This window comes from Lethenteron reissneri, chromosome 26 (assembly GCF_015708825.2).
Source record: "Lethenteron reissneri isolate LAM-NWPU_2019-01 chromosome 26, ASM1570882v1, whole genome shotgun sequence".
Taxonomy (NCBI): Eukaryota; Metazoa; Chordata; class Hyperoartia; order Petromyzontiformes; family Petromyzontidae; genus Lethenteron; species Lethenteron reissneri.
In genome coordinates, this window is record NC_083804.1 from 13,873,631 (window position 1) to 13,899,110 (window position 25,480).

The following is a 25,480-nucleotide window of genomic DNA, read 5'->3' on the forward strand; positions in this document are numbered from 1 at the left end:
CGTGTGGACATTTATCGCGGCCGAACGCTCTAAACCGCGTGATGATCATTAATGTGGCGGGGAAAACCGGAGGACCCGAAGAAAAATCCACGCGGCCAAGGGGAGAACGCGAAAAACTCCAGATATCTAGCAGGTGTCTGGGTTGGGATGGAACCCACGACCTCCTGTATACCAGGCACTGTAGTTAACATCTCGCCAACGTGGTGCCCTGTGTGATGGATGATGATGATGAACAACCGTGTGTTGCTGGTGACGGTGGTTGCTGCTGGTGGGGGTGGTGACTGTGGGCGCAGTTTGCATCACCGATTGCGAAGGTCTGATTTTGTTTCTTCACTCGAGCGATTTTTTTTGCGTGTTGCGTGCGTGCGCGTGTTTAATTTTCGCTATCGCGCCAGGCCACGCGGTGCCCGCCGTTTCCTTTTGCCGGCCGCGTTCGTGGCGCGGTCACCAACTTCCCTGCGGACGATTCCGCTCGTTTCCTGCACGAGGTGGGTGGTGGACGACGACCGCTCCAGCTCTCTCCCTCCGTTCCACCATCTCACTTCACTCCGTCCCTCCTCCACGCGACTTACCCCGACATATTCACCGCCACGCTCGCTCGTCGTCGTCGTCTTGTCCGGCGCGTCTCGCTCGAAGGGCCCGAGATGCGTACCGTGAAATTTGCTCGGGGAGCGAACGCTTCGTTAGAACGATCGTCGTGTTCCCATTGACTCCCCCCCCCCCCCCCCCCCTTTTTTTCTTCTTGGTTCTTTCGGTAAAGTCACGTAGAAGGGAAGTAATAAAATAATAAAAAGAACCAAGAAAATGAATCCCTGCAGTCACGAAAGCTTTAAATCGAAATCAAACCCTTTTTGCTAACGCGAGAAAGACAAATTGCCGAATACATTTTAAAGTAACAAAACATCAAACTGTAACACCCCGCCACGCACGAACAATCGCAGTGCAAGATTCCCCGCCCCCCCCCCCCCGTGTAGCCCCCCCCCCCCCCCCCGTGATGTCACCTCCTTACAGCCACATATTTGAAATAAACACTCGCTCGCTTCTCTTCGCCGCTCAATCACAAAGCGCCTCTCTCTGGCTCTCTCGCTCTCTCCGTGACACACACATCTACACCCCCAAAGACAAAAATCCCCCGTATAGCCTTAACAGACTGTTGGGGCAAGTGCTGTTAGCAAGTAGCACCTATGAAGGCCGTGATGTTTACACCACACCACGGACTCATTTGAGGCTGAGTCGACCTAGGGGAGGCCAGAGTCGTCACCGGTGTTTGTGGCCGTGAGCGGGAATCGAACTCGGGTCGCCGGGTTCGCAGAGCCGCGTGATAAATATTGGGGCCACCGCTCCCCACACTCACCCATTACAGTGGCACCAACGAGGCCCCCACCCCTCATCCACCCACCCACCCACCTGCCCCTCCCCACCACCCACCCAACCGCCCCTCCCCGCCACCCACCCACCCACCCCCCTCCCCGCCACCCACCCACCCCTCCCCGCCACCCACCCCTCCCCGCCACCCACCCACCCACCCCTCCCCGCCACCCACCCCTCCCCGCCACCCGCCCACCCCGCCACCCACCCACCCCGCCACCCGCCCCTCCCCGCCACCCACCCACCCCTCCCCGCCCCTCCCCGCCACCCACCCACCCCTTTCCGCCACCCACCCGCCCCTCCCGCCACCCGCCCCTCCCCGCCACCCACCCACCACTCTCCGCCACCCACCCGCCCCTCCCCGCCACCCACCACTCCCCGCCACCCACCCACCCCTCCCCACCACCCGCCCCTCCCCGCCACCCACCCACCCCTTTCCGCCCTCCCCGCCACCCACCCACCACTCTCCGCCACCCACCCGCCCCTCCCCGCCACCCACCACTCCCCCACGCGGTTCACGCAGCACGGCATCAGTTGTTTTACCAGCTGGGCCCGTGGTGATGCGCCCCCTGCCGCAACGGGACGCAAATCAAATCGGATCGATCGGTCGGTCTCCTTGTTGCGCGATGCATTTTTGCTCGTTTTTCCGAACAAACTGGGCAAAATTCAAAGTGCTCGCCAGAGAGAATTCTCATTAAAAAGAAGAACGCTCGTTGCAATAACTAAAACTTGACTTCTTTCTATTTTACCAGAATTAGGCCATCTGAGCTATACAGCTTTTTCAGAAGCGACCAGACCACAAAATGATAGCTCGATGAAGTGGCTTAACGAGTGGAAATGTATACCATTAGCCAAATACTCTAAACGCGTGATGGTGACTCTAAATGGTGAGGGTGACTCTAAATGTGGAGGGGAAAATCGACACGACCCCGGGGAGAACTTGCGCGCAATTCTTAAGCGAGGACACGCCCCGTACACCGTCATCCTTCTCGTCAGCTCATCTCATCCCATTATTCGACGGTACAAATCGCTAATTCTTTGTTCGGCGCCTTCGCCAAGGCGCTGTATAAATTAAAATAAGATTAGATACAGCAACGCGCAGGCGCGTTCTTGTCTATCTTCCAAAACTTATTTTGTTTTTATTCTCAAATTTTGGTTTGTGCCGTCGGAGAATGTCGCGATGAGCCGTCACGGCCCTCAATCGGTGACGTTGCGGAACTACTCTCCTGGTATTGCATCGTCGTCGTCGTCATCCATGCTCAATTCGCTGCTCGATGAAGTCCTACCACCTCCAAAAGCCGCCTCTGACGATCGTGCGGTGGCGACATTCCACCTGGCGACCGCCGGTTCACTTCTTCAGTCGAGCCTCTTAGCCGCGTGGTTACTTGCGCACATTTAATCACCGTTGTGACTGTTAATGAGAACATGTACGTATTATCTATGTAACACGATTTTTGTTCATGGGTAGTAAGCGTTATATGCCTCAAGTATAGAAAATGGCTGTTATTCCCCACAAACTTTGATTTTGTGACCAGGACTTTACGCGAAGGAATGGCACAAATGCACACCACGTTTTCTCATTGAAAATAGGTTCATTTCAAAATACCACTGTCCTGGTCACAAAGGCAAAGTTTGTGGGGAATAATAGCCATGTTCTGTACTTTTGAGGCATAAGCAATTAGGAAATAACACTTACTACCCAGGAACAAAAAAATATGTATTTTTGTTACGCAGTGATTTTATCATTGAGACCGAGTGTCGTCGCTGTGTTTCCAGGAGACGAATTTGCAGGGAGACTTTGTTTTTTCAATTGCGTGTGCCCTGAATAGAGACTGTGTGGATGTTGTGTCGGGGAGCGGTGGTGCAGCGGTTATGTTCTTTCGCACCATATGTAGCTAACCGTGCTCTACGAACCCGGCGACCCGGGTTCCACTCCAACCTCACGGTCAACACTGTGATCTGAAACCGGTCCTGGGCCGAGTCTCAAATGGGTACCTGGTGCGGTGTGTAAACATCGCCACTGGGGAGACAAGGGCAGGCTGGGCGTGGTGCTGGTCACCCACCCCCTCGTGTGCCGTGCTGGCCTTCATAGGCGCTGCTCGATAACAGCACTTTCCCCCAAACCGTCTGTTCAGGCTATGCGGGTGATCTTTGTGTTTTTGCGTCACGTGTCACTTGCATCAAAGCTATAAATCTATTCCAATGGCTTCTGTCAATGGTAAGGCATTGTAAACAGAAAATTGTATGCAGGCGGAAACTAACAAGCGTAATAAGAATAATAATACACGCCAAAGGTGCTTTATAGGCGGCAAAATCCGCGGTTCTGATCACATTATCAGTGCTCCCATCGTGCCTTGCATGTCACCTGACTTCCCCCTACTGTGTGTACAGTATCATGCACACATTCTGTATTAGGCCACTGACTCAAACCGCAATATTTCGCAAGATTCCCGGAGCTTAAATTGTCAGAATTGAGAGTCCAAATAAGTAGATGTCATCGGCTCGCGATGCCACTGCAACTGTTTTGATTCCGGGTTTGATTGCAGTTTAATTCAAGGAGTCTGGCCAAAACTTGATGAAGACGTTTTAGTAAAAAAACACATTACTCCTGCGGAATGAGCTGGTAGGAACGTTGGGTTGCTCTGTCAATGGCCAGGGTCAACGGCGTGGTGTATTCTGCAAATATGCCCGACTGCGAGGGCGGGCACAAGCCGGCGTGAGTAGGTTAAACGTTGACTTTTATAAGGGCACCACGGGGTGACCAGCCCCACTCTCCCCACCCAGCCCCTCCCTCCCCTCCCCACCCTGCACGACGGACACAATAATCCCCTGTGGGCTGGTGTAACCAGGAGGTTCATACCAGTAAAAAACTATGAAATAGAGGTGGCTGGGTGGTTCAAAGTGCACATAATGGCCATGTCGGATAAACTGAGCATTTTCCAGTGATATTTTGGAGTCTTATCCATAGGTCAAATGCAGTCTATCCATAATATACTGTAAATCCATATCACACAGACAAAGACATCCATCCATAGCTATCCATATCTTTCCACATCCTGTGGAGTCTATCCATAGACACCTATGGAGTGTAGCCAAAGGTCTATCCATAGGTCAAATCCATAGATTATGGAGTGTATCCATAGGCCCAAACCACTTTCGGATTTCCCACAAGGGAGTGCTTAATTGATTGACCCCGAACGAACGATGGGCTGAGTCGATCCCTCCCAACCAAGATTCGAACTCGCACCCTTGCGGTTGCGAGCCGCTCGCCCGACCGCCGTGCCGCCTGACCGGATGAGGTGGCTCGGTGTGGACCGGACAAAGTGGGCGAGCGGGCAGAGGCCGTACGTGTCTCCTTCCCTTATCCGACTCGCCGCTTGGGGGGAGAAAAAAAAAATAGGAGAAAAATTACACAACCCATCGGCCCCACGGCCTGCTGCTGGCTTTGCGTAATTTCAGCAGCGTTGGTTCATCACGGCGCGGAAAGTCCTCGCTTAACGCGCGGCGTTCACGCAGCGACACGTTCCCGCTTCAACGTGCTTTGTCCGTTCGGGAAGACTTTTCGCACAACGCACCATTATAACGTGGATCGCGCCCCGTTATAACGCGGTTTCTGAGCGGCCGACGACGAACTACTTTCCCGAGCTGCGTGGTTGATCGGTACAGTTATACAGTAGTCGGAGTGATACAGCAGCGTGGTGGCGGCGCCGTACCCTCGGCTGTTTGTCCCGCCATCGCACCGCGCGATGTGCGTAGTAGTAGTGGTTCACTTTTCGCGTTTTCCGCTGAACGCAGCTCTTTTCAGCAACACCTGCTTCCCGCGCTGAACGAGGAGTTCTACTGTACAGCCACACACAGCGGCCCAGCCGGGATCGCTTAAATCCATGGCCGGTGAATCGCCAGCTGACGTTGGTCAAGGGACCCCTCTCTTCACGATTGCGGATCGTAGCCCCTGGTGTTGACGTGGCTCCGTGGTGTCACCTGCCGGGGCTCTTCCCTGACCACCTATCTTCACCTCGGTCGCGTAGTGGTTAATTCGCCATCCTGGGCCTCCCCCTACGTCGACTCGGCCTTAAACAAGTACCTGGTCACGTCGTTTGAACGTCGCTGGATGTGTGGGGCCGGGGGGGGGACAAGGGCGACCGGGCGTGGTGCTGGCCACGCCGTGCCAGCCCCCGTAGGCGCTCGCTCGACGCCACGTTGACCCGACAGCCTGCGTCAGCTATACGGGGTGGGGGGTGGGGGGGGATTTTTGTCTATTTTTGGTTAAATAAATAAATGTATCGCGTCATCCACAAACGGGAGTTCTGCATTGTGGCAACGTAAATGCCACCGTAGCCTGGCCTCCAGTGTGAGCGTCACTCCCACTCTGATCTGAGTCTCAATCCCACTCTGATCTGAGTCTCAATCCCGCTCTGATCTGAGTCTCAATCCCACTCTGATCTGAGTCTCAATCCCGCTCTGATCTGAGTCTCAATCCCACTCTGATCTGAGTCTCAATCCCGCTCTGATCTGAGTCTCAATCCCACTCTGATCTGAGTCTCAATCCCGCTCTGATCTGAGTCTCAATCTCGCTCTGATCTGAGTCTCAATCCCACTCTGATCTGAGTCTCAATCCCACTCTGATCTGAGTCTCAATCCCACTCTGATCTGAGTCTCAATCCCACTCTGATCTGAGTCTCAATCCCACTCTGATCTGAGTCTCAATTCCACTCTGATCTGAGTCTCAATCCCACTCTGATCTGAGTCTCAATCCCACTCTGATCTGAGTCTCAATCCCACTCTGATCTGAGTCTCAATCCCACTCTGATCTGAGTCTCAATCTCGCTCTGATCTGAGTCTCAATCTCGCTCTGATCTGAGTCTCAATCCCACTCTGATCTGAGTCTCAATCTCGCTCTGATCTGAGTCTCAATCCCACTCTGATCTGAGTCTCAATCGCACTCTGATCTGAGTCTCAATCGCACTCTGATCTGAGTCTCAATCTCACTGATCTGAGTCTCAATCCCACTCTGATCTGAGTCTCAATCTCGCTCTGATCTGAGTCTCAATCGCACTCTGATCTGAGTCTCAATCTCACTGATCTGAGTCTCAATCCCACTCTGATCTGAGTCTCAATCTCGCTCTGATCTGAGTCTCAATCGCACTCTGATCTGAGTCTCAATCCCACTCTGATCTGAGTCTCAATCCCGCTCTGATCTGAGTCTCAATCCCGCTCTGATCTGAGTCTCAATCGCACTCTGATCTGAGTCTCAATCGCACTCTGATCTGATTCTCAATCTCACTCTGATCTGAGTCTCAATCTCACTCTGATCTGAGTCTCAATCTCGCTCTGATCTGAGTCTCAATCTCACTCTGATCTGAGTCTCAATCTCGCTCTGATCTGAGTCTCAATCCCACTCTGATCTGAGTCTCAATCCCGCTCTGATCTGAGTCTCAATCCCACTCTGATCTGAGTCTCAATCGCACTCTGATCTGAGTCTCAATCGCACTCTGATCTGAGTCTCAATCCCACTGATCTGAGTCTCAATCCCACTCTGATCTGAGTCTCAATCTCACTGATCTGAGTCTCAATCCCACTCTGATCTGAGTCTCAATCTCGCTCTGATCTGAGTCTCAATCCCGCTCTGATCTGAGTCTCAATCCCGCTCTGATCTGAGTCTCAATCGCACTCTGATCTGAGTCTCAATCGCACTCTGATCTGAGTCTCAATCGCACTCTGATCTGAGTCTCAATCGCACTCTGATCTGAGTCTCGATCTCACTCTGATCTGAGTCTCAATCTCGCTCTGATCTGAGTCTCAATCTCACTCTGATCTGAGTCTCAATCTCGCTCTGATCTGAGTCTCAATCTCGCTCTGATCTGAGTCTCAATCCCACTCTGATCTGAGTCTCAATCCCACTCTGATCTGAGTCTCAATCTCGCTCTGATCTGAGTCTCAATCCCACTCTGATCTGAGTCTCAATCCCACTCTGATCTGAGTCTCAATCCCACTCTGATCTGAGTCTCAATCGCACTCTGATCTGAGTCTCAATCTCACTGATCTGAGTCTCAATCCCACTCTGATCTGAGTCTCAATCTCACTGATCTGAGTCTCAATCCCACTCTGATCTGAGTCTCAATCTCACTGATCTGAGTCTCAATCCCACTCTGATCTGAGTCTCAATCTCACTGATCTGAGTCTCAATCCCACTCTGATCTGAGTCTCAATCTCACTGATCTGAGTCTCAATCCCACTCTGATCTGAGTCTCAATCTGACTCTGATCTGAGTCTCAATCGCACTCTGATCTGAGTCTCAATCGCACTCTGATCTGAGTCTCAATCGCACTGTGCTCGCTGAGCATGAACCATGCTACTGTGGTACAGTGTGCTTGTTTTTTGTGAGTTTGCGTTGTTCACCTTTGTGGCTTGTAATCTGAATTCCCGGAGCTGGGAACAGTGTGGTTCATGGTGGGCACACGCGCAACATTTACCAACTCTGCGCACTGCCGATGATGGTGCTGATAGTGGTTGGTGGTGGTGCTGCTGATGGAGATAGCAGTTGTGATAGTGGTGGCAGTGGTAGTGGTGGTGATTATCGTGGTGTTTCCATTGGTCTGGTCTGAGTGGGGAGTGGTAATGTAGCGGTTAGCGCGCTGCGCTATGAACCCGGCGACACGGGATCGACTCCCGCTCACGGCCAACACCAGTGACGATTATCTGAACCGGTCCCGGGCCTCCCCTAGGTCGACTCGGCCTCAAATGAGTACCTGTTGGGGGGGGTGTGGTAAACATTTCGTGGTGCTGGCCGTCCCACTCCCTCTCGTGCCGTGCCGGCCTTCATCAGTGCTACTCACTAACAGCACTTGCCCCTACAGTCTGTTAAGGTTACCCCAGGGTGGTGGGGGTGGTGGAGGCAAGGGAGCAATATTTGTCTTTGGTGCTAAAACTGGTGGTGCTGCTGGTGGTGCTGTGATGGTGCTGGTGGTAGCGGTGGTAGTGGTTGGCACTGCTGGTGGTGCTGTGATGGTGCTGGTGGTAGCGGTTGGTGGTAGCGGTTGACACTGCTGGTGGTAGCGGTGGTGCTGGTGGTAGCGGTGGTAGCGGTTGGCACTGCTGATGGTGCTGGTGGTAGCGGTTTGCACTGCTGGTGGTGCTGTGATGGTGCTGGTGGTAGCAGGTTGGCACTGCTGATGGTGCTGGTGGTAGCGGTTTGCACTGCTGGTGGTGCTGTGATGGTGCTGGTGGTAGCGGTGGTAGCGGTTGGCACTGCTGGCTCTCCGTCACTGCCTCTCACAGTCGCCGTGCTGCTGCCGGTGGTCGTTCCCGTCTGCGATGCACTTGCTGCTGCTGCTGCTGTGAGCGTGCTCTTGCCACCGCTGGTGGTGCGAGCAGAGGAAGCTGCCGCTGCTGTTGCTGCTGCAGCTGCTGCTGCTGCTCAGAATCCGAATCTGCTATTCCTACTATTGCTGCTGTTATAGGGGAGCGGTGGTGCAGCCGCCGCTGCTGTTTCAGCTGCTGTTATCACCGCAGTTGCTTTTGGCCGCTGCCATTGCTGCAGCCGCTGGTATTGCACTCACTGTGACTGCTGCTGTACCGCTGCTTGTGATGCCGGACCGCGCGTGGGTGTGTGTGCGCGCGCGTCCGTGCGTCCGTGTGTGCCTGCGTCCGTGCGTCCTGCGCACGTGCGTGCGCGTGCCGAGCGCCGCCCGAGCGCCGGTGCTAGGGAGGTGACGTAATGCTCTGAGCAGCAGCAGCGGTCGCTGAGCTCATCGGCGAGAAAATCCGCACAGGATCCCCCGCTAGCGGCCATCCCCCCCCCCACCTCTATTCCCCCCCTCCTCCTCATCCAGCCCAGATCTTCTCGCGGACACTCCCTCCGCCTGCAACCACCGAGCACAGCTGCTGTCTTCCTTTCATCATCACCATCCTCGTCGTCAGCGTCTTCAGCATCATCATCATCATCATCATCCTCCTCGTCGTGGTGGTGGTGGTGACCTTTATCACCTAGATCGGTTGAGCCGGCGACCGCTGGAGTGAAGGTTTGAATCTGAGGCGGTGGTGGTGGTGTAGGGAGGGAGGGAGGAGCGAGGCTACCGTTGTAGGTGTGGTGCCGTTTGCAGCAACAGAGCAGGAGAGGCGATTGCCGAAGCTCAAGGGGGTAGGGTGGGGGGGGAGGTAGTTGTGCAGCGGTAGCGGGGAGCGAGAGGAGTAGGCGGAGGAGGAGGCGCTGCTGCTGCTGCTGCTGCTCCGATGCTGGAGCTGGGGCTGTGCGGGGTGCCAGCGCAGGTGCTCGGGGTGGTGCAGGGCGCGCTGTGTCGCAAAGGTGAGCGGCACGCGGCCCCTCCACCCCCTCCTCCCAGCCCCTCTAAGCCCCCCCTCTCCTCCTCAATCCCCATTCAGATCATCCTTTTCGTGATTGTCATCCTTCTCATCCCGATCATCATCATCATCATCAGCCTCCTATTATTCCTCATCCTTGTCATCTTCATCGTTGTATTCGTTCTGGTCATTATCATCATCCTTATCATCCTGTTATTCCACATCGTCCTCCTGATCATCCTCCTCCACCTTATCATCCTCATCGTCGTCATCATCCTCCTATTCCACCTGTTCCCCTCCTCTCCCTCCTGTTCCTCCTTGCAATCTTCCTATTGATCCTTATCATCATCATCCTCCTCCTAATGTTCCCCTCCATAAACTACCACCACCACCTCGTCACAGAGACAAACTCGCAGACAACGGACGGGTGCTAGCCGCTCTCATCCATCCGTGTGTACGTCGTGGGAAACGCCCAGTGTGGTGTCTCTCTCTCTCTCCCTTTCTCTCTGGCTCTCACTCTCTCTCGCTCTCTCTCGCTCTCTGATTCTCTCGCTCTCTCTCACCTCTCAGCATCTCAGGGGTTCCTCCACCGTCACACCACCACTACCACCGTAAGATAAAAGCTATTTTTTGTGTTATTAAATTTATTTCTGGTTCATTCATTCGTGTTCTTTTTTTTTTACGGGATTTTTTGTTATTTTATGGCATCATTCTGTGCTGCGAGGGGCGCGTGCCACTGTGCTGGTTGCAGGGTGGGGCAGGCGGTCGGACGGGTGGGTGAATGTGAGGCATCGTCTGTGTGGATGTACTTGTGTGGTTGTGTGCGTGTGCGCGTGTGGGCAGCAGTTAGCGCGCCGCGCCATGATACACGGCGACCCGAGTTCGATTCCCGCTCGAGGCCACCACCAGTGATGGTTATCCGAACCGGTTCTGCTCCTCTCCTTGCTCGACTCTGCCTCAAATGAGCACCTGGTGTGGTCTGTAAGAACGTCGCCACTGGGGAGACAAACGCGGCCGGGTGGGCGTGGTGCTGGCCACCCACCCCCGTCGTGTGCCGTGCCGGCCTTCATAGGCGCTGCTCGCCAACAGCACTTGTCCCAACAGTCTGTTAAGGCTATGCGGTGATCTTTGTCTTTGCGGGGTGTGTGTGTGTGGGGAGCGGTGGTGCAGTGGTCCGCACGCTGCGTGACAAAGCCCGGCGACCCGAGTTCGATTCCTGCTCACGGCCACCAACGCCAGGGGGCGGTGATCTGAACTGGTCCTGGTCGACTCGGCCTCAAATTGACCATCTCGTGTGATGCGTAAACGTCGCCACTCGGGAGGCAAACGCGGCCGGCCGTGGTGCTGGCCACCCACGCCCTCGTGTGCCCTGTCGGCCTTCATAGGCGCTGCTCGTAAACAGCACTTGTCCCCATCAAGGTCTGCTAAGGCTAGACGGGGGGGGTGGGGGGGGGGATCTTTGTCTTGCTTTTTAACAATTGCTGAGCACAGGACCAATGGCCCAACATGCAAAGCGGCCAGCAATAAACAGCGCAGCCGTAGTAGATAAGAGTGCGACGCGCCTCCTGAATGGAGCAACGTCATTTGTTATAAGAGCTCGGGGAGATGAGATGATGCGAGAGGATTCCAAATGTGTGGAGAATGGCAGACGCGGAACGAGAAGCGTTGTGACCAGCCGTGTGGTGAGCGGGTGGGTGGGTGAAATGGTGTTCTAACTCAAATGAGTACCTGCTGCAGTGTGTAGCAAACATGGTCAGTGGGGAGACGAAGGCGGCCAGGCGTGGTGCTGGCCAACCACCCCCTTGTGTGCCGTGCCGGCCTTCATAAGTGCTCGCTTAACAGCACTTGCCCCTGCGGGTCTGTTAAGGCTATATGGGGTGGGGGAGTGTTGGGACCTGCAGTGTGGTGGGTGGGTGAGTGTTGTGACCTGCAGTGTGGTGGGTGAGGTGAGTGTGACCTGCAGTGTGGTGGGTGGGTGAGGTGAGTGTGACCTGCAGTGTGGTGGGTGGGTGAGTATTGTTGTGACCTGCAGTGTGGTGGGTGGGTGAGGTGCGTGTGACCTGCAGTGTGGTGGGTGAGTGTGACCTGCAGTGTGGTGGGTGGGTGAGGTGAGTGTGACCTGCAGTGTGGTGGGTGGGTGAGTATTGTTGTGACATGCAGTGTGGTGGGTAGGTGAGTATTGTTGTGGCCTGCAGTGTGGTGGGTGGGTGGGTGAGTATTGTTGTGACCTGCAGTGTGGTGGGTGGGTGGGTGAGTATTGTTGTGACCTGCAGTGTGGTGGGTGGGTGGGTGAGTATTGTTGTGACCTGCAGTGTGGTGGGTGGGTGGGTGAGTATTGTTGTGACCTGCAGTGTGGTGGGTGGGTGGGTGAGTATTGTTGTGACCTGCAGTGTGGTGGGTGGGTGGGTGAGTATTGTTGTGACCTGCAGTGTGGTGGGTGGGTGGGTGAGTATTGTTGGGACCTGGGTGGGGGGGGGGGGGGAGACACTCCTCCGACCCTTTGCGACGGCGTCGCTAGTGAGCTCACTTCCTGCCGCTCCCTCGGCAGCCGTAAACCCACCGGCGCGCGCTTTTAGCGGCAAAACCCTCGGGGGGGGGGGGGGGGGGGGAGAGGCCGTTCACTGGCCCCGCCAGGAACTACGGCCACGGCACGGCGGTTCACCACGGGAGGGGTCGCGCCATCACTCTCTCTCGGCCACGCGGCCCCCTGGCCCCCGCCCCACCACCCCCCACCCCCCACCCATCGCTCGATAAACATCCCTCTTCGTCATCGTGCCACGGATCAATAACCGTGTCACCGCTGGGCGCCGGGGCCTTCGCTGCGGAGTGGGCCACGAGGTCTAGGTCGGGACGAGAATCGCCAAGCCGTGCTAATGGCTACGTAGGGTGCCAAAGAGGTTCGACGTACCCACACACACTTGCGGGACCGTGAAGTGAGCACCGTGCCCGTGCGTGCGCGTGCAGGAGGAGCGATGGCGGCCGAGTTGGAACCCACGCCCGAGCAGCTGGCGGCGATCGCGGTGGAGAACGAGGAGGAGGACGCGCTGGACTACAAGCCGCCCGCCCAAAAGTCCATCCAGGAGCTGGTGGAGCTGGACAAGGACGACGAGAGCCTTCGCAAGTACAAGGAGACGCTGCTGGGGGCCTCGCCCATCGTCGCCGGTACCCTGGCTCCGTGTCTCCCTGTCTCCGTATCTCTCAATCTCTGTCTCAGTGTCTCCATTTGTTTCTTCGTGTCTCCGTGTCTCCCTGTCTCCGTATCTCTCAATCTCTGTCTCAGTGTCTCCGTTTGTTTCTTCGTGTCTCAGTATCTCCGTGTCTCAGTGTCTCCCTAGCTCCTCATCTCCATGTATCTGTGAGCTTGTGTCTCCGTATCTCATTGTCTCCGTGTCTCATTGTCCCCCATATGTCAGCGTCCCTCGCACCTCTGAGTCTTCACACCTCACAGAACCCCATGTCGCCAGGAGCGTGAGTACGGCATGACTTGCGCAACTCTAGACGTCGCGTCGGCTCAGCCTCGTCCTCGCTGCAATTCCCTACGGGATTGATGCAAGGTGAATTGCATCAATTCAGTGGGAACTTCAGGGGTGATTGGGCACCATTATGTATGTCCTCACACACCCGCAGAAAGATAAAGATCCCCCGTATAGCCTGAAGTAGACTGTTGGGGCAAGTGCTGTTAGCGAGTAACACCTATGAAGGCCGGCATAGTACACGAGAGGGTGGGTGGCCAGTACCACGCCCGGCCTTTGTCTCCCTAGCAGCAATGTTTACACACCGTACCAGGTAGTAATTTGAGGCCGAGTCGACCTAGGGGAAGCCCAGGACCGGTTCAGATAATTGTCGCCGGATTCGAAGTGAAGCGTGCTCAACCACTGCACCACCGCTTCCCACCACACAGCTCCAATTAGCGCCACGAACGGTGCAAACAAAGTAAAAAATGCATACATCTAGATGCACACGCACATACACACAGGCACACAGGCAGAAACCTACAACCACATGGTCAACACTCGCATACACTCTTTCCACACAGACGCCCACTGTCATAAGTGGATAAAGATCTCCCATATAGACTCTTAACAAACTGTTAGCGAGCACCTATTAAGGCTGGCATGGCACACATACTCTTTCCTGCACACGGTCAATTTATATTTCCACGCAAAGTAGCACACGCACACACTCGCACAAGTTAAAACATTGATAACACAAATATGAAACTTGCCACAGCCCCGCTGAACAAACCAGGCGATGACGTCATGGCAGCCATGTTGTACAGGGATTTCATGGCAGCCATGTTACATGGGGGGGTCATCTTCCTGGCAGCTGATTGGTTGGTGTGTGGCGGGAGTGGTGACACTTCAGATTTGTCATTTTCGCAGTCGGATTGACACCCTGTCCCCGTGCCCCCCCCCCCCCCCCGTGTCCCCCTCCCCATGTCCCTCCCACCCCCATGCCCCTCCCACTCCCGTGTCCGAACTGGCAGATCCCACGGTGGCAAACGTGCAGGTGACGCGACTCACGCTGCTGTGCGAGACGGCGCCTGGGCCTCTCACCATCGACCTCACCGGTAAGAGCCACTGCACTCACCACCGCACTACCACACTCACCACCGCACTCTCACACTCACCACCGCACTACCACACTCACCACCGCACTCTCACACTCACCACCGCACTCTCACACTCACCACCGCACTACCACACTCACCACCGCACTCTCACACTCACCACCGCACTCTCACACTCACCACCGCACTCTCACACTCACCACCGCACTACCACACTCGCCACCGCACTACCACACTCGCCACCGCACTACCACACTCGCCACCGCACTCTCACACTCACCACCGCACTACCACACTCACCACCGCACTCTCACACTCACCACCGCACTACCACACTCACCACCGCACTCTCACACTCACCACCGCACTCTCACACTCACCACCGCACTACCACACTCACCACCGCACTCTCACACTCACCACCGCACTCTCACACTCGCCACCGCACTCTCACCTCACCACCGCACTACCACACTCACCACCGCACTCTCACACTCACCACCGCACTCCCACACTCACCACCGCACTCTCACACTCACCACCGCACTACCACACTCGCCACCGCACTCTCACACTCACCACCGCACTACCACACTCACCACCGCACTCTCACACTCACCACCGCGCTACCACACTCACCACCGCGCTACCACACTCACCACCGCACTACCACACTCACCACCGCGCTACCACACTCACCACCGCACTACCACACTCACCACCGCACTCTCACACTCACCACCGCACTACCACACTCACCACCGCACTCTCACACTCACCACCGCACTCTCACACTCACCACCGCACTCTCACACTCACCACCGCACTCTCACACTCACCACCGCACTACCACACTCGCCACCGCACTCTCACACTCACCACCGCACTACCACACTCACCACCGCACTCTCACACTCACCACCGCACTACCACACTCACCACCGCACTCTCACACTCACCACCGCACTACCACACTCGCCACCGCACTCTCACACTCACCACCGCACTACCACACTCACCACCGCACTCTCACACTCACCACCGCACTACCACACTCACCACCGCGCTACCACACTCACCACCGCACTACCACACTCACCACCGCGCTACCACACTCACCACCGCACTACCACACTCACCACCGCACTCTCACACTCACCACCGCACTACTCACACTCACCACCGCACTACTCACACTCACCACCGCACTACCACACTCACCACCGCACTACCACACTCACCACCGCACTCTCACACTCACCACCGCACTACCACACTCGCCACCGCACTCTCACACTCACCACCGCACTACCACACTCACCACCGCGCTACCACACTCACCACCGCACTACCACACTCACCACCGCACTACCACACTCACCACCGCACTCTCACACTCACCACCGCACTCTCACACTCGCCACCGCACTCTCACACTCGCCACCGCACTACCACACTCACCACCGCACTACCACACTCACCACCGCACTACCACACTCACCACCGCACTCTCACACTCACCACCGCACTCTCACACTCACCACCGCACTACCACACTCACCACCGCACTACCACACTCACCACCGCACTCTCACACTCACCACCGCACTCACACTCACCACCGCACTCTCACACTCACCACCGCACTACCACACTCACCACCGCACTCTCACACTCGCCACCGCACTACCACACTCACCACCGCACTCTCACACTCACCACCGCACTACCACACTCACCACCGCACTCTCACACTCACCACCGCACTACCACACTCACCACCGCACTCTCACACTCACCACCGCACTACCACACTCACCACCGCACTCTCACACTCACCACCGCACTACCACACTCACCACCGCACTCTCACACTCACCACCGCACTACCACACTCACCACCGCACTCTCACACTCACCACCGCACTACCACACTCACCACCGCACTCTCACACTCACCACCGCACTACCACACTCACCACCGCACTCTCACACTCACCACCGCACTACCACACTCACCACCGCACTCGCTTGCCACCACACTTGCCACCACACTCACCACCACACTCGCCACCACACTCACTCACCACTGCACTCGCCACCACACTCACCACCACACTCACTGACCACCACACTCACCAACACACTCACTCGCCACCGCACTACCACACTCACCACCACACTCACTCACCACCACACTCACCACCACACTCACTCGCCACCACACTCACCACCACACTCGCTTGCCACCACACTTGCCACCACACTCACTCACCACCACACTCGCCACCACACTCGCCACCACACTCACTCACCACTGCACTCGCCACCACACTCACCACCACACTCACTGACCACCACACTCACCAACACACTCACTCGCCACCGCACTACCACACTCACCACCACACTCACTCACCACTGCACTTGCCACCACACTCGCCACCACACTCACTGACCACTGCCTTCTGGAGTTCGTGATTGCCAGGTTGACACCCCGAATCGGTTGGGCGACGGCCCTACACTATAAATGCTTTGATGTTTTTTCTAAATGTGGACCCGGATAAAAATCCACTTGACCACGTGGAGAAGGAGACATATGCAAACTCCAAATATACAGCAGTTGTCAGGGTCGGAATCGATCCCACGACCTCCTGCATACTAGGCGAGGTAGTTAACATCTCCTAGCCACCATGGCACCCACTTGGTGGTGGTACGAGGCTCTGTGTACACGGCCAAAGCGAGTGGACCGTGTGGGAGCGCGCTCGCCGAACGATCTAATTTTGGCATCTCGGTTGGTACCGACAAGGACAAATATTTGGTCTGGGCCCACGCTTACCAACTAATCGTGTGACGTCCCAAGCGATGGCTGTGCTCTGTGAACATTTTCCCAAACGCTGCCTTCCACCGCCCCCCACTCTCCCGCTGCGTCTTTCCCCTCTCGACGCGAGGAGAAGCGGTGGGGGGGGGGGGGGGGGGGGGTGTCAACTCTCAGCTCTGGCCCCGTGTTTATTTTCTCTGCTCCGTGGACTTCGACCGCGCCCGTCACGTGTCTCCGTGTTTCCCGTCACGTGTCTCTGCCTCTCCAGTCACGTGTCTCCATGTCTTTGCGTCGCTGTCGTCTCCGCCGCCTGTGGGCTGCCTTTATCTCAATAGAGCGGCGACAATAGTGCGTGCGTGCGCGCACGCACGTGGATTACATTTCTAAATTACGTCTCCAAATCGCCGCCGTCTGAAGGCGTGACGCCCCGGCGCAGGGCGTGGTGCGAAAATCCACAGACCGGGGCACCTGGGGAAGGCAGTCGGCAGAAACGGGCAGCTCAAGCGCCCTCTGGTCCTATTTTGGGATGGTGGCCCGCGAATGTTTCGTCCATCCATGGGCGGTTTTCGCATGCGGGTGGGCGGGGGGGGAGAACACCCGAAGAAAATACGGAGGTAACAATCAAACCCCGAGCGGGTGGTTAATGAACCCCACTTGCTGTACTGCCACCATAACCCCGGCAAGCCCGGGAAATGGGCAGTTTTACAACGCAGCATAGCCACCGCCACAAAGACAAAGATCCCCCGTATAAGCTCTCACAGGCTGTTGCGGCAAGTGCTGTTTGCGAGCAGCTAATGAAGGCCGGCAAGGCACACGAGGCGGTGGGTGGCCAGCACCACGCCCGGCCGTCTTTGTCTCCCCGGTGCTTGTGTTTGCTCAGGACCGGTTCGGATATTCGTCGCACGTGTTGGTGGCTGTGAGCGGGAATCGAACCCGGGTCACCGGGTTCGTAGCACGGCACGCTAGCCGCTACACTACCGCTCCCCACACACACACCACGCACCCGCCCACCGCCTCCTCCTCCTCCCCATGCCGCTCTCCCTTCCCGTGGGTTCTCTCTCTGTGCGTTTGAATCGCGCTCTTTGTTCGGAGGGAGTTGCAAGGGGAGGCCGGAGGAGATCCTTGAACGCAGGGCCGCTTTGAACCCTGGCCTCCCCTACGTTCTCGCACACACGGAGCCCTTTGTGTGTTCACCCGGACTGGAGAACACCGTGAGCGCCGTGAAGATACCGTCGTCGTCATTGTCACCGTCATTGTCGTCGTCGTCGTCGTCATCATCACCATTCGTCGTCATCGCTACCTGGCCAGGTTGCTCAGCTGTAGAGCGAGCGGCTCGCAATCGGAAAGTTGCGAGTTCACACCCTGGTTGGGGGGGGGGGGTGGCGGGGGTTGACCATCCCCACCCGCACCCTCCACGGTGCCAGCGCACACACGCGGACTCGTGTCATGTGCACGCGGACGCACGCTGGGAATGTGCCCGCTGGCCCGTTTGCTGGCACGCATGCCGATGCAGGAAATTGCAACCGCCCCGAGCCCTTGCCTCTGTCGCCCCCTGAGAGCCCCCTCCCCCCGGCAGCCTCGGGTTACGAGCTCGCATTCCCCAAACGATGATGAGCGCCGCTGCCGCTGCGTGCTCTCTGCTCCCCCCCGCGAGTTGCGGTGTGCACGGGGGAAGCGCTTGGCGTCGCGGTCCGTGCTCGCTGCGCCGGGCTGCTGCGAAAAAACAACCTCGGCCGCCCGAGTTTGATTCCTCAGATCCCTCCTCCTCCTCCTCCTCTCCCCCCCTCCTCCCCGCTTCTCGTATTTGACCATACTTCACCCCACGCTGGTCAGTGCGGGTTTTGGTGACGACGTTGGGGGGGGCCCTCTGTGCGCAACGTTCATCGCTGACAAACGCGGGCCACGGCCGTTCTGCACACGGTCTACGTCCGGTATTGTGCGTGCGTTGAACTTCTTTCGCACTGTACGTAGCCGACCGCGCTGATCGGAGGTGCGCAGTCGTAGGACGGCAAGCTAAACGCAAAAAGCACGTTCTCAATAAATAAGCATTCAATCTAGATCCTGAATATGACCGCCTAAGACTGCGATCCAAGTGAGCCAAGGGTGATGAACAAGGAGATGGAAATGCAGAAGCACAGTGAGAGAGATGGATGCGTGCTTGTCATTGCTTCGAGAGACGGGGACGCGTCTGGTACAGGCTTCTAACAGACGCATCGTCTTGTTGGCGTTAAGAAGCGTGCGTGGCCGTGGGCAAGGGTACATTGCACCAGTGGCTTCCTCCTATATCGGGAGGAGAAGAGCGCTCCAGACGGCCGCCGAAGCCTGTCCGAAAAGCGCGCGATGGACGTGGTGACCACCCTCCGGATGGCTGGAGGAAGTCGTTGTAGTTTGATGGTCCAAGGTTTAGCAATCCATTGAATGCAACTCGCTGACCCTGCCCCCCCACGCCCCCGCTCCCCTCCACAACCACCACCGTGTCCCCCTACTTGGACGTCTGCGGAAAAAAAAAGAGCTTCACAGCTTATCGGATTCCTCCGGGATAAATATTCTGATAGCAATAGGCGCTCGCTAACCCAACAGCCCGTGTGGGCTAGCGTGGGTGGGGGAGGGCGGCGCGCCGGGCCGCTAAAACACAGCCGGTCATCTCGGCCGGTCATCTCTGTCGGTCATCTCGTTCGGTCGACCCGTGGCACCTGCTGGGGTCTGTCCCGTGACCTCCTGCCAGCGGGCGTTCATACAACTTCACCTGGCCCTTCAAGTGCACCTGGCCTGGCACGGGCGCCGTGGTGACATCCACAGCCACTTGGTGGCGGTTGTTGTTGTTGTTGATGTCGTCTGCTTGGTCAACGGCCTCCCCTCTCCCCCTCCTCCCCTGCCCGCCCCCTCAACTCTGATCACGTGGCCTTATAAGGAAGGGCAGCCATGGAGGCCGGTTTTTTTTTGTTGCTGCGGGGCAGCACAGTGAGAGAAGGTTCTGGAATGAGCTGGGCGTGTTGCCGAGGTTCATGCCGGACCAGAGGTTGTTTTTTTTTCTCTCTCGCTTCTTTTCAATCCTGGAAAAATCACGATAGGATTTTTTTTAATCGAAATTTTTCTCTTGTTACGAAGAACCATGTGATTATGAACTGCACTCTCTCTCGTTCCTCTCTGGCTCGGCTGGATGACGGTTCAACTGCTTCAGTGTCCGGGCTATCATTGTGGTGTTTTGCTTTGTGCTATTTTGCTTTGCAAAACAACACAATGATACCGATGACCCCAGGGTCACTCTTGCATGTGTAGTGTTGTACAGACGGACTCTTCAAAGTCTTTTGTAGCACACACTTTTATTCGTCTTATGAACACAGTCCCGATGCACTGAGGGGTATACGGTCCCCTCACCCGTTACACTCAGAACGTACAAGCCTCCGCACCCTACAGGCTACTTAATATCCCGCTCTTTCAGTGTCCTCTGACTGGACCTAGGGGATGTCTCTCCGACCACTGGTTACACTGAACCCTAGCCCTTATAAGGGCTGGAGGGCTTGGTCCAGGGTCCTAGGCTTCTTCCGCCGTCTTGGGTCTTCGTGTCGTCGAACTCCCCCAGAGCTCTGAGCACTCTAGCTTTATACTTGTTCGTGGCCGGGTTGTCCAATCCCCGGCCACCTTGTGGAACCCTGTGATTGGTCGTTCCCAATCTGCTTTAGGATCCCAATTCGCCCTATCTGACCCTGACCGTTAGGTCGCGTGGGAAAACCTTGTTTACGGTCAGCTCTCACAGCTTGTGAGACCCTGACCGTTAGTTTGAGCGGGAAAACCTTGTCAACGATTAGCTCTCCCTGTTTGTGAACATCGAGTAGGTAACTCTACTACACATGCGGCTCGTGCTGTGCTCCAGCGGGTTCTCGCCAGGCGAAACGAAATCTACTTCTGTAAACTTACGGAGGCCTCGAAAACACCGGGGCGTACGACTGGCAACGCTCTTTCAGCCAGAAATGTTTTTCGTGAAGATGATCGCAACTTGAGGTGTAGACCCGGTGACTCGGGGGGAGGGGGGGGGGTTAGAGTCGCTGAACCGGCGCAGCTGAGAATCCTGGGTTTTTGTCCAGGTTTTGGCCGCACAGCGTCGATCAGCGTCGATCAGCGAGGGGAAGGATTAAGGGCAAGGTGGCGATGAGACTCTGAAGAGTGGTCCTTGTCGAGTTCAGGTGGTCACGGCTTGAGAGGTTTGAGCGCTGGCAGAAAGTCCTTAGCCAGGATAGGTTAAAAAAAATTCTATTAAGGCGTCACGTGAGTCTTTAAAAGAAAAAAAGCGACTAAATTAAATACAGCAACAAAAATAAATCCAAGACACCGACGTTACAGGAAAAACCAGAAATACCGCACACGCGAAAATCAGTGTGTTAGTAATGCACTAGCTTCATGTCGAGTATCGGTGTGTTAGTAATGCACTAGCTTCATGTCGAGTATCGGTGTGTTAGTAATGCACTAGTTTTACGCTGTGTGTTAGTAATGTATTAGTTTTACACTGTGTCGGTGTGTTAGTAATGCACTAGCTTCACGCTGTGTGTTAGTAATGTATTAGTTTTACACTGTGTCGGTGTGTTAGTAATGCACTAGTTTTACGCTGTGTGTCGGTGTGTTAGTAATGCACTAGCTTCACGCTGTGTGTCGGTGTGTTAGTAATGCACTAGCTTCACGCTGTGTGTCGGTGTGTTAGTAATGCACTAGCTTCACGCTGTGTGTCGGTGTGTTAGTAATGCACTAGCTCACGCTGTGTGTCGGTGTGTTAGTAATGCACTAGCTTCACGCTGTGTGTCGGTGTGTTAGTAATGCACTAGCTTCACGCTGTGTTCGGTGTGTTAGTAATGCACTCGCTTCACGCTGTGTGTCGGTGTGTTAGTAATGCACTAGCTTCACGCTGTGTAGTCGGTGTGTTAGTAAGGCACTAGTTTTACGCTGTGTGTCGGTGTGTTAGTAAGGCACTAGTTTTACGCTGTGTGTCAGTGTGTTAGTAATGCACTAGCTTCATGTCGAGTATCGGCGTGTTAGTAATGCACTAGTTTCACGCTGTGTGTCGGTGTGTTAGTAATGCACTAGTTTCACGCTGTGTGTTGGTGTGTTAGTAATGCACTAGTTTCACGCTGTGTGTCGGTGTGTTAGTAATGCACTAGTTTCACGCTGTGTGTCGGTGTGTTAGTAATGCACTAGTTTCACGCTGTGTGTCGGTGTGTTAGTAACGCACTAGTTTCACGCTGTGTGTCGGTGTGTTAGTAAGGCACTAGTTTTACGCTGTGTGTCGGTGTGTTAGTAATGCACTAGCTTCATGTCGAATATCGGTGTGTTAGTAAGGCACTAGTTTTACGCTGTGTGTCGGTGTGTTAGTAATGCACTAGCTTCATGTCGAGTATCGGTGTGTTAGTAAGGCACTAGTTTTACGCTGTGTGTCGGTGTGTTAGTAAGGCACTAGTTTTACGCTGTGTGTCGGTGTGTTAGTAAGGCACTAGTTTTACGCTGTGTGTCGGTGTGTTTGTAAGGCCGTGCAAGTGGAGTGCAGCAGACGGGCTTTGCAGCCCTCTACTGACCCACCCAGTCTTTTATCTTTCCCCGTTGCAACGTGCGTCCAGGTGTCTGTCATGCATCGGAGACGCTTGCTGTTTTTTTACATTGGCCATTTGTGCGAAGGCAAGCATCCCACACGATCCGCCACGGTTTGTGCGAATGTGATCCGTGGTTTGTTGAGTCGGTGTGTGTGTGTGACCAAGGAGCGGTGCGCGTAGCGGTCAGCGCGCCGCGCTACGAACCCAGCCACCCGAGTTCGCTTGCCGCTCGCGGACAACACCGGCGTGACCCGTTATCTGAACCGGTCCTGGGCCTCCCCGAGGACGACTCGGCCTCACACGAGTACCCAGTGTGTGGCGTGTAGCAAGCGTCGCCACGTGGGGAGACAAAGTCGGCCGGGCGTGGTGCCGGCCACCCACCCAATAGTCTGTTAAGGCTCCACGTGGGGGGGGGGGGGGGGGTCTTTATCTTGTTTTGTTAACCTCAATGCGCGTGCGTGCGCGTGCGTGGTGTCTCGTGCAGGTAATCTGGAGACGTTCAAGAAGGAGTCGTTTGTGCTGAAGGAGGGAGCCGAGTACAAGATCAAGATTAATTTCAAGGTGAGACCACGGGTTTGGGCGGTGATGGACGGTGGCGGGGGGGGGCAGGAGCGGGGGGGGAAGGTGGGGGAGGGAAGGTGGGGGAGGTGGATAAACCCTCGCGATCGGTGTTGGAAATGTGCCGCTGTGCGACGATACGCCACAACAGGCACGGCCATCGGCTCCGTGTGCCTAGCGGTACCGGTCCGTGTTGGCCGATGTTTCTGCAGCGAGTGCGAGAGGTGTGCGCGGGTGTCTGTGTGTGGTAGTGGTAGCGGTTAGCGCTTCGCCGCGCTATGAACCTGGCGGCCCGAGTTCGATTCCCTCTCACGGCCAACGCCGGTGACTATTATCTGAACCGGTCCTGGGCCTCTCCTAGGTCGACTCGGCCTCAAATGAGTACCTGGTGCGGTGTGTACACATCACCACTAGGGAGACAAAGGCGGCTGAGTGTGGTGCTGGCCACCCACCCCCTCGTGTGCCGTGCCGGCCTTGATAGGTGCTAGTCGCTAACAGCACTTGCCCCAACAGTCGGTTAAGACTATGGGGGAGGGGGGGGGAATCTTTGTCTTTAGTGTGAGGATGTGTAATCTTAGTCCCTTGTCAGCCATCTCAATTCATTCAAACCTTGGCACCCTGGGTCTGTCCTGTGACCTCCTGCCAGCGGGTGCTCGACACTTCACATCGCCAGGTGCATCGCCAGGTGCACCTGGCCTGGCGCAGGCACCTGGTGACGGTCACCGTCACACGCGCACATTCGTGTACACGCGCACGCATTTACGCGCAAACTACACACACGCAAAGACTAAGTTCCCCCGTATAGGCATTTGGGGCAAGTGCTCTTAGCGAGCACCAATGAAGGCCGACACGGTGCACTGAGAGGGTGGGTGAGTGCCACTAAGTACTCATTTAAGACCGAGTCGACCTAAGGGTGGCCCAGGACTTGTTCAGATATTCGCCACTGTTATTGACTGAGCGAGAATCGAATTCAGGTCGCCAGGGTTGGTAGCGCAGCGCCGCTAACCACGACACTACCGCTCCCCGTGCACGCTTGCATACACGCACGCAGGAAATGCAGCAGCAGCAACAACAACCCAATCGTCATTCGCACACAAACACACGCACGTGTACGCGTGCGTTCGCTTATTCCCGTCAGCAGCACCCGCGATTCCGGTAACGGGAACGTAGTTCACAGCGCAGGACTTGGACCCTTATAAGCGCACGTAGAGCGGCAATAAAATAATAAAAAGTGGCTCGTACAGCAAACCAGGGTCTCGCCCGGCGGCCGTAAATATAAAAAGTAAACATTCTAGGCCATTAGCCTCCTCGGCCTTGGGGGACGAAACATTTTCCCGGCAGCGTTTTGTTCGCTTTGTTGAAGCGGCCAAACTCCGGGAGGCCGGTTTTTGACTTCGACGAGTCTCATCGGCCTACGAAACGAAAATAATGCCACAGCGACGATACCGCGAGCAATGACGATAACGCAAGTACCTTCGATTCCGTGAGCAGCGGCGGTACCGCCAAGTAGCGACGATACCACGAGCAATGATGGTAACGCAAGTCCCTTCGATACCGCGAGCAGCGATGGTCCCGCGGCAGTCTCGTGGCGGTGCGGTCCCTCCCGTTGAGAGTCGTCTGCCTGCGCGTCTCGTTTGCAGGTGAACCGTGAGATCGTGTCCGGCCTCAAGTACATCCAGCAGACGTACAGGAAAGGCGTCAAGGGTGAGTCCGCGCACTCATCATCCCTCCCTCCCTCCACACGGTGGTAGGTAAAATAAGTACCGATTTGGTTGGGAAGTCGACAAACTGCCCGCCCCACCTCCCGCCATAGAAATGTAGAATTTCCACCACAGTGCCAATGCTCCTCCAGTGATTATTTGAGCAGCAGGAGATCTGCTTTAAATAGAACAACCGCTACTACAACAACCGCTACTACAGCAACAACCAATACAACGGCAACCGCTACTACAACAGAAACAACCGCGACTACAACAACTACTACAACAACAACCGCTACAACAATAACAACAACTGCTACAACAACAACCAGCCACAAGGAATCGGCACTCGAGAAAAAATATCTTACAGTCCTTGGGGGCTCGTTTGAATGGGAAGTCTAAGATTTTGAAACGTTTACAGTAATTGGCTGCTATAAATGTCCACGCGATAAGCCACTTTAATTGTGCAAACATCATTTGTGGCCAGGTCGCTTCTTAAAAAGAGCTGTTATAGCTCAGTGAGCTTTATCTGCTTTTTTGTGTTTTATTTGTTGTCCTTTTCCCGGCACCTACAATTGGCACGGTT

At 55.7% G+C, this 25,480-nt stretch overlaps 1 protein-coding gene across 4 annotated transcripts in view; it reads left to right on the forward strand.

Annotated features, from left to right (window-relative positions):
* The window catches only part of LOC133348056 (rho GDP-dissociation inhibitor 1-like), a 46,266-nt gene that overhangs the window by 15,557 nt on the left and 5,229 nt on the right, over positions 1-25,480 (forward strand). For 3 of the 4 annotated variants that reach the window (XM_061560894.1, XM_061560895.1, XM_061560893.1), the window contains exons 2-5: positions 12,634-12,831; positions 14,156-14,239; positions 23,121-23,197; positions 24,835-24,898. In XM_061560894.1, the coding sequence (XP_061416878.1) occupies positions 12,642-12,831; positions 14,156-14,239; positions 23,121-23,197; positions 24,835-24,898 (415 nt within the window). In that variant the 5' untranslated portion in view covers positions 12,634-12,641. Of the gene's footprint in view, positions 1-9,517; positions 9,674-12,633; positions 12,832-14,155; positions 14,240-23,120; positions 23,198-24,834; positions 24,899-25,480 lie in introns of those variants that run through there. The other variant, XM_061560892.1, reaches the window with a different exon arrangement.